General features: G+C 43.9%; 1 protein-coding gene across 1 annotated transcript; it reads right to left on the bottom strand.

The window, feature by feature from the left end:
• Positions 1-279: 279 nt before the first annotated feature.
• MORC3 (MORC family CW-type zinc finger 3) lies at positions 280-15,934 on the bottom strand. The gene is made up of 16 exons (XM_042021301.1): positions 15,840-15,934; positions 10,523-10,595; positions 9,269-9,401; positions 8,012-8,226; positions 7,574-7,721; positions 7,168-7,315; positions 6,949-7,080; positions 6,585-6,704; positions 6,084-6,181; positions 4,192-4,296; positions 3,960-4,082; positions 3,774-3,848; positions 3,153-3,195; positions 2,007-2,191; positions 673-1,504; positions 280-559 (listed from the first exon to the last, which is right to left on the bottom strand). Exons 1-16 carry the CDS (start codon positions 15,876-15,878, stop codon positions 374-376), a joined length of 2,655 nt encoding a protein of 884 aa, XP_041877235.1. The 5' UTR covers positions 15,879-15,934; the 3' UTR covers positions 280-373.

Raw genomic sequence — 15,934 nt, 5'->3', positions numbered from 1 at the left:
CTTTTTTCAGCTGATTCAAAAGAAAAACAGATTCTCAAAGTGAAGTTCATTACACAGCATGAAATAATGATCACCCTCTTTCCTGCCTCCCTTTTCTTTCCTTGGTTTGCAAGTTGTGTTCAGAAATTATCCAACATTTTGGATACTTTAAGAAGTATCAGTTTGCCATTCTGTTGTGCAGTGGCTAACCCTGCTCACACAAATCATAAATCACAAACATCACTTGATTAAAAAAAAAATCAACATTCGTTAGGAGTCACAAAAGGCAGTAGAAAAGAATTCCAAGCATCACATTTTATTATACAATTATCAGACATAACCTTCATCAAAACATTTCAAATACAACCAACAAGCAAAAATCTTGAAATAACATCTAGAAAGAGCAAAACTGATACCTTTCTCCATCAGAAAAATTTACAGAGTCTTCTACTTTACTGGTGGTAGACTCATTTGCATGTGCTACAGCCTGTGGGATTGAAGCTTTTAACTGTGCCAGCTCTGCCTTGAGCTCCTCACACTGACAGGCCATCTGATTTTTCTCCACTTCTAGGACTTCAATCTGGCAATCAAAATAAAAATAAAGCTGTCAAAACTATTCAAAACACTGTGTGCTATGAAAAGGCAGTAAAAATAGAGATAATTTAAGTGATAGAAGTGTTTTAACAAACATACCTCACTTTTGTATCTGTCTCTCTCAATGGTGCACTTGTCCAGCTGCCTGAAAACCTCATCCAGCTGCACAGCAATCTCATCCACCTCACTCTTGCTCTCACCATCAGCACATTTGCTGCACTCAGTCTTTAGGTTCTGCAGGGTGCTGCACTGCTCCTTGAGCGTTGCTATTTCCCCCAAGGCCTGCTCATAGAGAGCTGTCACCTCGGCCAAACTCCTCCCGTCAGCGCTTCCTTCTCCAAAGGAGGGAACTGTCTCCGTTGCCTGATGGCACATTTCCTTTTTTACGTATTTATTATTCATCTCCAAAAGCTGCTGTTCCAGTGCTTCCACTTGTTTGGTTAACGCTTCACATTTGCTTTGGTACATTTCTTTTTCTCTGTTCAATAATTGCAGCTGATTTTTCAGTTCATTTTCCATCTCTACAGATGTCTCAGGAACACCATTCACCTTCTGCTGTTCCCTTTCCAACCCTGCCACAGGAACCTGGACTGGGATGTCTTCCACCTCTTCCTTTTTCACCACCAGGTTTGGGAGCTCTGTCTGTGTTGCTGAGCTCAGCTGTTCACTTTTTGCCTCTGAAGTGGTTGCACTGCAGGGTTCTCCCACGGGAGAGTTTACACTCTGCTTCTCCTCCTGATCCAAACAGATACATTCCGTTTTTACCACGGGAACATCAGGATCTGCTGAAGGCTTTGGAGTGCTGCTCTCCTCTAAAATGATGACATCTTCATCATCATCTTCCTCCTCATGGTTGTTGAATGTTTTGTCACCGAGCCGAGGTGTCTTTAGGGACACAGGTGTCACACAACTCTGTGTCTTCCTTTTGAGACTGAGGAGGAAAACATTAAAATAATCAGTTTATTGCTCAGATGCTGCCAAATCATTCGTTTCCAGCCATGTTCAGTGTTTCTCTGAGCACTGTTCAAAAACCACCACTCCAGAACTAGAAAGGGATGTCCCCCTGCAGGGGATTTCAATTTGTGTAGCCAGACTAAATTCCTGTAAAAACAAGTGCCTGCCATCAGCACACTCACACATTATTCTGAAACAGACTCAGTATTCCCAGGAACATCCCTACAGGAGAACAGCCTGTGGATAACACAAACTCTGCTCCTAAGCAGACAAATCACTAAAAATGCTCCTTGTCATTTTGTTGCATTCACTTTTGTACTTGACAAAGTCTCCAGGTCCCTTTAACCTGGAGCTTCCTGTGCTCCCAGAATTCCCACAGGAATTTTAGCAGCTGAAGCTGCCCCCAACACCATCATTTTCCTTAAGAAGTTATTAATTTTAAAAATAAACAGGAATCTACTTTGTGCAGGTCCACTCACCTGCTGTCAGGATCCAAATGAGGGGAAGATACTTTAATTAAAATAGGCAGAGATCTTCTAACAGAAGCATCTGATGATTTTGGTAAAAGTAATCTTGGAAGAGCTTCCTTTGCATTTGGAGTTGAGAATGTTTTGAAGTCTTTACTTGAAGAAACAGATGTTTTTAAAAACATTTCATTATTGATCTATAAGACAATGTAAGTTAAGAATGGAAATAAACAGATATTAGTAGATTCTTCGGGATAGATTTAAGCAGTTCTTTATATACCAACACCTAAAATTCTGACACCTACATATCCAAGTACCTCCTTGAACCCAGGCTCAGGATTTTGGGATGAGAAAGGCTGGCTAGACTATTGCAAATCCCAGTTTTCCATTTGAAAGTGCTGTGCAGAATCCCAGGCAAGAGCTTTTCCCAAGCTGTGTCTCTGTCTGGAGTTTGCCCATCAGACACAAACTCCAGGACAGACATCCCTGGGAAAGATGCTCAGGGTTCACTCAGTTTACCCAAAATGAGCAATTTTTGTTTCACTTCTAGAAATTACTTTCTAGAGGGGGAGATCTAATGGCAGAGAAACAATAAAATGAAATAAATAGGTTAAAACAACACATGCAGCATCTCTTCTCCAGAAATGAAGTGATCTTAGGTCAGCAATTGACTTTGAATGCAACTGAAATTAAATCACACTTAGCAAATTTGATTCTGAGTTACAATTCAGACATTCCCATCAAACACCTTGGTCTGCATCTGGATTTAATCTGAATTTGAGCATCTCCTTGCACAAAGTGTAGCTGTTCCAGCTCTGTCCATCCCCACCCCCTGAGATCCCCACTTTTAAGGGTATCTTTACTTTCATATCCTCATGACATCTCTCTCCAACAAATCCCCCTTCAAGAATTGGGTTCACGCCATAAAAACAGCCACAAGTGACTGACACATCTTTTAGTTTTGGCGAAAGGCCTTTGTCCCTCTCAAACACTTTCCTAATGAGACAGAAATGGTGGATTTTCCATCACTGAGCAGCAAAGAAAGGGGATTTTGGGTTTCCTCATGGTGAGCAAATCCTGCAGAGCCATCAGAGTAAAACTGGATGTTAAAGCAGACATTTGTACCCAGGGCAGGCTCCTGCCAGCTTCAGGAGTTACCTGGTGGCTGTACTCCAGTCGCCTCTTCAGTTTTTCCCTGTCCCTGCACAGCAGCAAGGAAAAAATATAAATTAAAAGCTTAGATTCAAACTGTTCATTCATTATAAAGACGAAATCTAAGATCTAAAAGCAAACACAGTACTCCTCATCTCAGCTAGATACAATAATCAAAGTACTCTTGTTTATTAAATGAAAATTTCCTCAGGAACCTGGAAGCTTGTATGGTCTGAAGTTAGCTTAACCTCAAGTAAGTTCCCTCTCAGATTATTTGTTTTTAAAATATTGAAACAACCCCAAACTCTCCTTTCTAGAATGTGAGCCAGCATTACAATTACCCAAATCAGTTTTTGTCATACACTGTAATACACCTTAGCAAAGAACCCTTTAATTCTTACATAAATGTATTGAGCTTTTCAGCTGCCTCAATGTGGACCTTGAAAGTAACAAAGCCAAGGTCTCCTAACAGCCCTCAGATTTTGCTTCTGGGACATCCCAATTCTGGGACTGCCAATTCCTATGGAGCTACATCCTTGTGGGAGCTGGACTTTCACCCCAACTGCTGCACTGCTCTCCTTGGTAGTTTTTAGTGTTGAGCCCCTTGTAAAAGTCTCCAGAACTCACTTTTTCTTGTAGGTTTTCTCATATGTCGGATGTATTAAATCGTCATCCTCTGGCTCTTCTGGCACATTACAATTCCTGGGGGAGGGACAGGAACAGGAAAAAACCCACAACAGAAAGAGCTGAACACCCCTGCTGCTGCCAGGTGATCAGTAAGGACTGGGAGGAGCCCCTGGCCTGTGTCCTTACCGGAATTGCGGGTCAGGGTTGAGGGAGCAGTACCACTTCTCTGGCAAGTGCTCGATGCCGTCCGGGAGCTTCCTCCACTTGAGGCACGCGTCGCACTGCACCCACGTCTGGTCAGGCTGTTTCCTGGGGTAAAAAACCAAAATGAATCAGGGTTTGCACATGGCAGAGTGTTCTCATGTCAGATAAAGCAGTGACAGTGTGTTCAGCTCTCTGCCGTCACGGTGGGACTCACTGGATCTCCTCGACGGGCAGAGCTAAGGGATATTCCTCGTTTTTCTTGGTTTTCATCTCGTTCCAGTAATCATTGAGCTTTTCTCCCAGTGCTGCTATCGTGAGTCTACAAAGAAAAGAATTGAAAGACCACCTTGAATAATCCAATTCTAGCACAGAAAGAACCTTTATTAACTCCAGTGACAGAATAAGGGCATGAAGCACTTTAGTATTTCTAATTGCACAACAGTGGGAAAAAAGCTGGAGCTGGCAAACATTTGGTCACTTTAACGCAGGATAAAGTCTCCACACTGCTAAAGGAGCAGGCCAGTCTCACCCAGGTTCATTTTTAGCTTTGTTTCCTGCTCAGGGCTCATCGTGCAGCTCAGGGACTCCCACACAGGAGGGAGAGGTGAGGAACAATAACAAACCCCACAGGTGAGCTAAAGGTGAGGACAGCCTCCTGTCAGCCTGTGGAATTCACCTCTGAGCAATCCAGTGGATGAGTAACCAGGCCCAGCCACCTGACACCGCCCCGGGCCTTGAACCAACACAAATGTTTGTGCAGTGAACTCATGTGACCCAGAGAGTTTGGATCCAGGTCACCTCTGAACCCAGGCAGGGATTGCTGAGCCAGGAGGCACCAGAAGGGCAGAAATGAGAAGGGATGCATGGATGGGATCACATTCCAAATCACATCCCTTTTCTGGGGAGGCAAGAAGTGCAGAGCACCTTTACATCAGGTTCACAACTTCCCAGCCCAAAACAAAACCATCTTTTGAAAGCCTGGAGCACTCCTGGCAGAAAAACCTTTCTAGAAGACTTTTCAAGTGTGATATCACTGTGCCCACTCACATGCCAAATGTGGGGGTAAAAATCAGAGAAAGCTGGGAAGTTCCATTCCCGTTGTAACAAAAGTGTAACAGTACTGAAATGAAAGGTGAAATGCACTTTCTGCTTCCTGGATGGAATGCAGTTGCCATGCAGGGAATCTGTCCCTGGATGTTAACACAGCAACCTGAAGCACAGGCTGAGAGAGAGGAGGGTGAAGCAAAGCAGAGACACCACAGCCAGGTTCTGCTGGAATCTCTGCAGGAATGGGAACTCCACGGGACCAGAAGCTCAGAAAGCACAGAGCAGCCAAGACAGGAGAAGCTGTTTTGCTGCTGAAGCAGCAGCTGTGGTGAAATCACTCTCCTCAGAACAACTTGGTTCATTATAATTTAATTGTAAGATTAACTCACACCTCCACCCCAAAGTTATGTCCAGGAACTCAAAGGTTTGGAGGTCTTGGAGGTCTTTTCCAACCTTAAGGATCCTGTGATTCTCCCCACTTGTCTGGATATTGATTTAATTATATTTTGGACAGACTGGCTGGACACAAAAGGTCCCAGATTTATTGGGGGGCTGACAGACAAATCAAACCCAAGGGATTGAGGAAACCCCCTTTTCATGTGAGTGTTCAAAAAAAGCCCAACAAGTGGAAAACATTCCCTGCTCACTGTGCCTGCCAAGGGCATTCCCAATTCCTGCCCCTCTGCCAAGGGAACTGTTGGCGCCTCACACAGGAAATGGTTCAGGGATCACAAATTTCCATATCCACATGAAAAGTACTGCTGGGCACATGGAAAATGCCTCCTCCTAAACAGCCAGGGAAACAGCCAGGGAAAAGAACATCCAGGGAAAAACATGGGAACAAAGCTGGTATGGATACGTGGAGTGGGAGAAAGTTTATAAGGAAACAGAAGGAGACAAAGAGGGGGCAGAAAAAAGGGGTCTAAAAGGAGTTGTTTGCATTTAAACCAGGTTTTGCCAGAACACCATAAACTTTTCTTCTTCCTATTTAAAGAAGCAGCTTTATCAAGTATTTCCCAGGAAATGACAATATGGGGTAGAAAGTGCAGATAAAAATACCTGTATTCGTTGGTGTAGTCGAAATCTTGTTTGTTGTGAGTTGGTTTTAGGAAGTTGCATTCAATAATCCCAACAACACCCACGCCCATGTTGTTTGCCTGCAAGGAATGAAGGTTTATCAGGAAAACCAACCCAAATTCCGTGCCAATATTGCAAGAGTTTGCTGGAGGTAATCATTAACTACATCTACATTGGGTAAAAAGGATTTTCTTAGGCTTAGGACTTCTCTCCAAGGAGAGAATCTTGATATAAACCCCCTAAATAACAAATCCTCTCTTCCACCCCTCTTTTTGTCCTGAAAGATATGCTCAGGTATTTTTGTATCAAACAACCTCAAAACCAAACAATTTAATATGATTTTTAACTGCTACACACAGCAAAAAATGTGATTTTATAAAGTATACATCGATATCCTACTTTCCATCCATATTCTTTTTTAAAATCAGCATTTGAATGAAATTTGTCAAGATGCTAAAATATTTTGAAGGCTCAATTTCTTACCTTTAACTGACAGCCAACTCTTTCATAAGCTTTGATGAGTCTATTTTTGTGGTACATCATTATTCCATAATGATCTTTGTTTCTGCAGTTAAATCCAAAAGTAATTCTGACTGTTTTGGCCTTTTAGCAGGTATTAAGGAAAAATAGGGTGAATCTCATGGAACACAAAAACCAGAGTTACTCTGAGTGGGTCTAAAAACTTTCTTTTCTTATATTGAGATCATTCCTTCAGTATGACTTCAAAAAAACCAAAAAACCCCCCCAAACAATCCAAATTTTATCAGTGGAACTGCAACACACCCAGAAGAATCCAGCCATAACAAGTCACAGAATTCAGCTCAGCAATGGAAATATTAAAGGATACGTTGAGAAATTTGGGTCTGTAAATATCCCGCTCGATGAAGGCCAAACTTTTGGAAACCAGCTGTGTTTTCACTTTCTGTCCTCTCAGGATGATCTGCATAGTTGGTTTCAGGTACAAAATACTGCAGTAAGCCTACAGAACAGACATTATATTAAAATTAAAACATATACACCCTTTTTATTCCACAAATAAATCCAATTTTAAAATTCCAACACGTACTCTTAGTGAATAATCACTTTCTGGAACAATCTGGTCCAGTCTCTCCTGTTTTTTGTAGCCTCTTTTGCCTGTTTCATCCAAGTCTTCTGGAATTCTGATGTCGTATTTATCCTTGTCAAAGTCAAATTCTGGTTTGTCGTTTTTATCTCTAAGAATTAAGATGGAAAAATGTATTAATTATAGGGGAAAAAAGCAAATACAAGGGGAGGTATTGTGGTGGAGCCAGGAAAGAAGGAAAAAAAGGGGAATTCCTCATAGATTTTGAGTCCAGCTTCCCAGTTATTTAAGTGCCCACAGCCTTTTTCCAGTTATTCCACACACAAAAAACCCCCAAACCCTTCTGTGTTTGCATACACTGAAATAAAATGTAAAATTAATGAGAGACAAGAGACTGGATTTATCTTACTTTCTAAGATTCCAAATGATAATCCTGGTGCCTTTTTTCCCTATGATGGCATCCAGCTCTGCCAGTAATTTCTCCTCAGTAGAGAACAAGGAATGTGTCAGGATGGCCTTGAGGCTGTTCTTGGATTCTGCTGGATCACTGATCTGCCGTGGGCACTGTGTTAAGGAGAGGGACTTGGAATGGAGTGAGGATCCCAAAAAATGAGGAAATTTCTGGACTCACTTCCCAGCTTCTCATTCCACATCTCAGAGCTCCTACAAGCTTCAAGGTTTTAACAAATTATGGCATCTCACAGAATTTTTTGCCTTTTGACTCCTCTCCAAGGAGAAAATTTTGATATAAACATCCATAAAAGCAGCCAAGGATTTCCTTTGGTGATGCTATCTCCCAAATTTGGGATGTGCCCACAACCCTTCACTGGGAATGCTGAAAGGATATGTTGGTTGGTGAACGTCACGATAGGAACCATGACATGCTCTGCTTTGGTGACTTCCAGGAAAGTCTGGGATAACAGCCCCACACTCATGGTCTCCCCATTCTTGGTGAAGACAATGGCATCCTTTCCCAGGCGCATGGATCCTGACTTGAAGCCATTCCCGTACAGTCCCACGGGAACGCGGCCGTTCATCACCGACTTCTCGCTGAAGCCGAAGCTGAAACACGGGAAACATGAGGAGAGTGGAAAAATCCCTGGAAAACTTGAGAGCTCAGCAGATGCGAGTGCAGGACTTGCCAAATTACATAACCCAACGAGTTTCTCTCTTGTTTCAGAGGTCAGGGACTCCTGCACAATTACATCCTAAAATCACCTGGACAATGCTGCTAAAACCACACAGCAAAAACTTGGGAAAATCCACGTCCAGCTTTTAAGTATGGCATAGAAATATCATCTGTCTGGAATTAGGTGTAAAAGCATTCTTATGGCATTCTAAAAAAAGCCCCTACCCCTGTCTTTTTCCTCTCTCCACTTCCTAGGAAATGTTTGATCCACAAGTTTGCCATTTCCATTTACAGATCACACTTAAAGTAAAGCAGGGAACTGCATATGGAATTTAGGAAGCTGTTACTGTGGTATTATGGCATCTGACAGAGAAATAACAGCTTGAACTCAATCTTACTCAAATTTATATCTGCAGGCAGAGCAGTTTTTTATACTAAAGAGAAATTGGACAGAAAGCTCCTTGCTAACTGTAAAAATAAGAGAAAAATCAGTTCAAACCTCACAGAATATTTAAAGATAAAAAGATAAGTCACATTATCATTCATTAAAACTTCTCCAATAGCTTCTATTATTAATACTCCAAGGGGTTTGAGCTGAATCTCCCTTCTTTTCTCATTCACTAACTTAAACTAAAGCAATTAATAATAATAATAATGATTATGATGATAGTAATAAGAAAAAGCTCTGAATTCTCCTTATCTCCACTAGTAGGCACTACAGAGTTTCCACAGCATCAAGGGAACACTGAGAGAAGGGATAAAAGGAAATGAAGAGGTGAAAGTTCCCTGACAAAGTTACAGGGAAGCTTTAGTAGTACCTGTCTGCTCTGGAGTCTCACCTGGACATTCACTTACCTTCAGAAATGCTGAATTTATGAGCAAAATCAGTGAATTAGAGACGAGAAACAGGAATAAGCTGAGCAGTAACAGAACCAGAACTGGAATTTCCACAAGGCAGGTAAAGAGGTTGCCTACCTGAGCATTTTGTGCAGCTTCTCCGAGTTCATCCCATTCCCATTATCCGTGAATGTCAGGCAGATGTTGTCGTTGATGACGGTTTTGTCAATCCAGATCTGCTTGGCGCTCACATCTGGATCATAGGCATTATCTGAGGGCAAGGAGAGCAAACAGGGTGGGAGACTAAACAGCACAAATTCAACTGTTTAAGTGCAAACACATTTTAAAAATGTTGGGATGGAACAGCTGCATCCAAACCAGGAGAACCTCACCCAAACCAGCACAAAATTCCCCAGATTATCGATGGCAGCAACACAGAGGCAAAAAGTGTAGCTGGAGGTGAGCAGCTCACATGAGAACAGAAAATGAAAGCAAGACAAGGTTCCAGTTTCATTTCCTGTCTGCAGAGCAGCTGGTGCAATGTTTACTTTCTCTCAGCTCTTGCAGAGGGGAACTGCAAAATGCTTCAGACTCAAATTTGTGTTTACAGGATGTGAAAGAGTGAAACACGAGTGCAACAGAAACCAGAACACCACAAACCACTCCTGGCAGCAAAGCCAGGCCCAACCCCATCTGCCCCAACACCACTTTCTTCCATCTCTTCCCCTCATCCCCCTGGGATCTGTGAGGAGGGAGGAAAGGTGGGATGTGATGGCACCTCTGCCTCACTGCCTGTTCTGCAGGTTCAACTGAGAGACATAAAACAGCTCAAGACAATAAAAGGAACTGCAGCTTGGCAGGTTCCTTCCTACAAACTTTAAGTCCAAATTGCATCACAGTGAAATATTTTGTAAAATGTATTTCCGCATCACAAAAGAGGATGTACAGGTACACCTGAAAGTTTGGAAGTAGCTGGAGTGTTAAAAGAGCTGAAATGATTTAACATATTTTACTCCCAAAACAGCCAGTCCTTTCCACAGCCACAGGGCTCTGGTTTCCTCCTTTACGACAGCTTTGGCCTTATCCAGCTGAAAAATCTCTCTTTTCTTTTGTTAGGGGGAAGGGAAGGTGTGGGACGGTGTGGGAAGGGAAGGCTGCTCATCATTCCCTGACTGTGGAAAAGAGGAACACTGGACATGTCCCGTTAAATTCTGTTCAAAATCAAAGGCAAGGTGGAGCTAATAAAGAGATGCACAAGCCCCAGGTAATGCAGGTAACAGGACCAGAACAAAGAGCAAAACACTGAGGATCTTCAGCCGGGTCTTCCTCTACCTGAAGGAAAAAGGTTTCGTAACAAGGAACAAAAATTATTCCAAGCTATTGATCACCTACCTATGAGCTCTGCAATTGCGCTGAAGGGCCAGGTGTGGCTGGTGGAGTTGGTGTGCAAGAACTTTGGGCACAGCTGGAATAAACCACAAGCAAGGGCATTAGTTTGTGCTCTCCAAGGCAGAAAACAGTCTGTTAAAGGAAGGAACATTCCATGAAGCTGTTTTGGACACCCCCATCAAAAGGCTGTAATTGAATTTATTTCTGGGTATTGGCAGGGAACGTTGATTCAGCTCTTGAAGAGGAAATCCAGCACAGTCTCAGCATATTCTGAGCATGGGTTATATTGTCATCCTAGCAGTCTTCATCTTTATAAAAATACAAGGAACTACTAGTATATAATGATGGCAGGGACTACAGAAAACATCAAAGCTGTGGTTCCAAATCCACTAAGAGAAGCTCTCAGATGTTAAAAACTCACATCTTAAACCAGGATTCAAACTTCATGCCAAGAGTGAGCAGCACCCAATACCCTCTGTGGGTCACTGTCTGTGCCCACAGTGACCAAAATCACCTCTCAGACCCTCTCCAGGGGTGCTTTGTGCTTTAAGCAGTTGGATCTCACACATTTTATGTAACCAAAGGCACAGCCACTACCAGAATTAGGTGGGAATACGCAAAAAAGCACCTCTTTATGGGATGTAACTTAGTGACAAAAGCATTGCCAAGCATCCCATCCTAGGTTCACAGATATTCACTTCAAGACTAGGAAAACCAGAACTAAATATCCATGTAAGTTAAGGATCTGTCCATGCAACTGTTGGTGAAATTTTAAGTGCTGCAACTGATAGTTGTGTTTGCATTATCACTGAGGAAATCTGTGGTTACACTTTTCACAAGGCCTTTAACACAAACCCCCCTGCACCAATTGGCTCGAGCCCTACTGCCAGAGTTGTGCTGATGGCAGAAAAAGCAGCACCTATGGACACATAACACTGAAAACAGCCCTTGTACCACTGAGTTACACAAAAACCAGAATATAATCCACATTATTATACACATAAAATCAGAAAGATGTTTTAAAATACTGTGTACACATCCATACTTAATTTTTACGGTTACTCACTGACAAGCACTTTTATAACAGTATAAAGTGTAAATAAAAGTAAAGCTCAAATAAAAGCGAGCAACCACTTCAAGGCTCCAAGTTGAAAAGGAATGATGCTAAAAGCAAATCCTAGAGTCACAAACCAGGTACCAGAGCAGGAGGAAGGCAGAGGGAGCAGTAACACCCCTGGTTCAGAGCAACAGAAACGTCACCTTGATTCTCAGGTCACAGCAGCACATGACACACTTCCAACTGCAACTTAATCCCTGCACTTCTCCCTGGAGCACAAGTGGGAACAGACACCACGTTCCTCGCTGCCATCTGTGCTGCAGAGCTCCAGGTTTACAAAATCTGGTGCACTGAGTCAGGCTAAGCAGGGGTGCCCCCAACAGATGCTTCCAAATAATTTTGAATCCGAGAGAAAATTCCTCTGGGCTATTAATGGAAACCTCACATGTGCCATGGCACGTGGGCAAAAGGATCTTTGGATTTCTCCCTCTGCTGTACAGGAACTCAGGGGATCCTCAGATCCCTGGGTGGTTCTCTTCACTTCCACAGAACTGGCAGCATCTGCTCCTTTGTTTTCTAAGCTTCAGGATCAAAACACACAACAAACAATTAGTGGGATTTTTCCCACCTGAAGTCCCTTCTTGGCAAAACAAAATCACTTTTAAAAATCCCAACCCACCACAGGGATGCACATTCAGGGATTTGCATCTGATCAGCTCCCTGCTGAAACACAGAACAACTCCAGCCACACAGGAGGCTGGAAGTGCAGGATTCCCTGCTGGCACTGGAATTTCAGCAATACAGACCTGGCAAGAAGTCCTGACTGTGGTTTTGACAGAGGCATCAACTCACACTTGGGAATCTCATGGAATCCCTGAGGCTGGAAAAGCCCTCCCAGCCCAGCCAGGCCCAGCTGTGCCCCATGCCCACCTTGTCCCCAGCCCAGAGCACTGAGTGCCACCTCCAGCCCTTCCTGGGACACCTCCAGGGATGGGCACTCCAAACCTCCCTGGGCAGCTCCTGCCAAGGCCTGACCTCCCTTTCCAGGAGGAAATTCCTCCTGAAAAGGAAGAAGCACCTCCCCTGACCATCAGATAATGCTGAGGAAGGATGGAAAGAACTTCAGTGTCACCCACAGTGCCATCATCACCAATAAATGTCCTTTTTTCCCTGTGAACCAAATCATTCTGGGTGCACAGAGATAAAACCTTCCTGTGTAACACAACAGCTCCACACCCTTCATTTCACTGCTGTGAACCACTGGGAATTCTGAAAACAACATCACTAGAATTGCGCTGATATTCTCTGGACCACTGCTTGGGGGAGGGTTTGAGAAAGGCTGGAAGGTGGTTCCCAGAACTGGGAATTGTAGCAGGTCGTTGAAGGGCTGGAAGATGGGAACTGGAACAAATGGGGTCTTGGCTCTAACATCTCCCATCCCTCAGCAAAAAGCGAGCAAGTATCCCACAGGAAATTCATGGGAAAGTTATCTCAGAGCAGACAGCACCATCTGATCACAGAATTACAGAATGCTTTGGGTTGGAAGGGACCTTAAAGATCATCCAGTTCCAATCCCTGCCACAAGCAGGGACACTTTCCACCAGACCAGGATGCTCCAAGCCCCATCCAGCCTGGCTTTCATCATACCAGGCATTGAAACAAGGGCACAAAACCAGATTAAAGAACAGAACAGTGGGTTAAGGCCATCAGTTTTGTAGTTTCCTCCAGAGCAATCCGGCTGTCAGCAACCACTCCCTAAGTCCTGATGAACTCATCAGGAAATATTTAAGTCCATTTGTCCCCTTACACTTAATTCATCAATGCACCGCTTTAATTAGCTCATAATTAATTGACATTCAGTAAGAGCTGGTGCCCAGATGAACACTCACTTTGCCAATCCAGCTGTTTTGCTCACTCAGCCAAACATATCTCGTTACTAAGTAGGCTTTGTTTAGTAATTTCATTTTTCCTCCGGAGACCAAGTGCAGCCAAATACAACTCAAATGTCCCACTTCTTCCAGCTGGGTATATCTGAACTTAAAGTGTCCTGAGAAGAGCATCCCCTACAGTTACAACCAGCAAATACTGAAGAACAAAACAGTTTATCTCTCAAAAATGACAAGCAGCTTTGGGAATTTTAGTTTTCCAAGCAAACCAGAACTGTCCCATCCCTTGCAGATCCCAAGGTTTGCACAAATCCAAAACCATTGCAGAGTTTGCCTCATTTTGGAACTTACTGCTTGCACATAATAAATTTCTGTTTTGTTACACGGCATCACTGCAGTAACTTATCCCACATTTGAGTGGAAAAATGCATGTTGGTTTATCCTCCACTTATGTAACAACTTCTTGGGAACAACACTGCCATTTTCATGGAATTGTTTAGGTTGGAAAAGCCCTTCAAGACCACTGAGCCCAAGCTGTGCCCGATGCCCACCTTGTCCCCAGCCCAGAGCACTGAGTGCCACCTCCAGCCCTTCCTGGGACACCTCCAGGGATGGGCACTCCAAACCTCCCTGGGCAGCTCTTTCCAAGGCCTGACCTCCCTTTCCAGGAAGAAATTCCTCCTGAAACTTCCCGAAATTTTTCCTCCTCTCCCTCCCAGCTACACAATCCCAGTTCCACGACTGTGCAATGAACCACATCAAGGGACCGATCCAAAGTAAAAGCTGCTCTTAAAATATTAACCTGGATCCCCTCAGCTGCTTCATTGTTCAGCTGGACAAAAATATTGCCAGAGCAACAGCAGGAGAGAAATTCCAGTGTGGGAATGAGTTACCAGGCCTTCCAAGTGCCTGTGCTGTTTGGAAGTGCTTCTGAAACCACGGGAAATACTTTCTATTCCCAAAGAACTGGGACCATCAGCTCTCCCCACCATTCTCTGGATTACAAAGCCTTTTACAAACCTGCCCCAAACTGCATCAGCTGCTTCACCCGAGGAAAAAAAAAACCCCAACAACCCTACAAAACCCACAGCTTTCACTGGAAAGCCACTGAATGCAAATTCTTAGTTGAGCCTGCGACAGACAAAACCAAAGAGCAGCCTAAAAATAATTCAGAAAGTTACCAAGGGCATCTTGTTTCGTTTGTACCTCTGAGAGTGCAGCTTGCCAAAGTGATCTCAACCTGAGAATGATCTGAAACTCTGAACTGCCAGATGCAAAGGCTGATTATCGATACTTTCTTCTCTCAAGAAGACTCATGGTATGTCCAAAAAGTAATAATAAATCAAAGTCTTTATCTGAACAAGCAGAACAACCCAGCTCTAATAAAATATCACACCATCTGTGGATTTTAAACACTAGCAAGAATTAAAGGCCTGAAATCACAATCAAAATGCAATTGTTGAACTTCAAGAAGATGATGTTTAGAGCTCGTCTCTAGAATCAAGGCAACTTTTATTAGGGTAATATAAATTGAAATTCAGATAACATCCATTGATATTAGGTGATAAAATTTCAGACAGAGGTTGGACTCAAGGATCTTGGAGGTTTTTCTCCTCCTAAATGATTCTGTAATTCCAGCAGGGCTGAGCATATCCTAACACACCTTTTTCACTCAAATATTTGCTAAGTTACTCATCGTAGTACTCGTGCTTCTTTCCACCATTCTGTAAGCAAGGTGATGAGCCAGGTGTAGCTCTAGGTGAGGTCCAGAGGCATTGACTTGAAAAAAACCCTCCTGTTTCATCTGAAAAAGCAGCTTTAACTTCATTTATATCAGCACAAATAAAGAAACGACCAACTGCCGCAACAGCTCGGCAACAATACTGCAACTGAAAAGCACAACACAGGAGCATTTAACTGCGTGAACACTCACCCCCCTTAGATGTAATTAGGGTTAAAATATAATTAGGCCGCTTGCAATAAAAGTAGTTAAGATTTGAAGTTACAAGTTGGCAATTAGAGGTCACGGCGCTCACCAGAGGCTGGGAAAACCCGCCCCCAACACCCAGCCCACCCCCAGCCCTCACCGTCCCCTCAGCACAGCCCAGCCGGACCGATATAACTTAATTTTCCAGGATCTGAGCCGGGATAAGGGCGGGAAAGCTCCCAGCCCCACGTCCCCCCAGAAAGACGAGGCGGCGCTCCCCGCCCTCGCTGAGGGAGTGACCCTGGAAGTGTCCAAGGCCAGCTTGGACGGGGCTCTGAGCAACCTGGGATGATGGAAGGTGTCCCTGCCCATGGCAGCGGCTTGGAACGAGCTGGTCTCTCAGGCCGCTCCCCCCGGCCGGCCGCGGTGCCGCCGCCCCCTCACACTCACCGCGCTCAAGCGGATCCCTCCCTGTGTTTTCGCCGCCATCTTTAGGCCGCGGCCCCGCGCGCGCTTCCGCCTCCCCGGGGCCCTTTGGCGCTTCC

Source organism: Corvus kubaryi, unplaced genomic scaffold, assembly GCF_017639235.1.
Source record: "Corvus kubaryi isolate FWS band 111438036 unplaced genomic scaffold, C.kubaryi_AGA036_p1.0 37133, whole genome shotgun sequence".
Classification (NCBI taxonomy): domain Eukaryota; kingdom Metazoa; phylum Chordata; class Aves; order Passeriformes; family Corvidae; genus Corvus; species Corvus kubaryi.
This window is presented reverse-complemented; position numbering and strand designations above follow the sequence as displayed.

Bases quoted from the DNA above. Each gene is read 5' to 3' on its own strand.
- MORC3 (XM_042021301.1), bottom strand. From the start codon at position 15,878: ATGGCGGCGAAAACACAGGGAGGGATCCGCTTGAGCGCG. The intron at 10,596-15,839 runs GTGAGTGTGAGG...GGTTTATTCCAG, and splicing joins GAGGGATCCGCTTGAGCGCG to CTGTGCCCAAAGTTCTTGCA. The intron at 3,849-3,959 runs GTAAGGACACAG...TCCCTCCCCCAG, and splicing joins AACCCTGACCCGCAATTCCG to GAATTGTAATGTGCCAGAAG.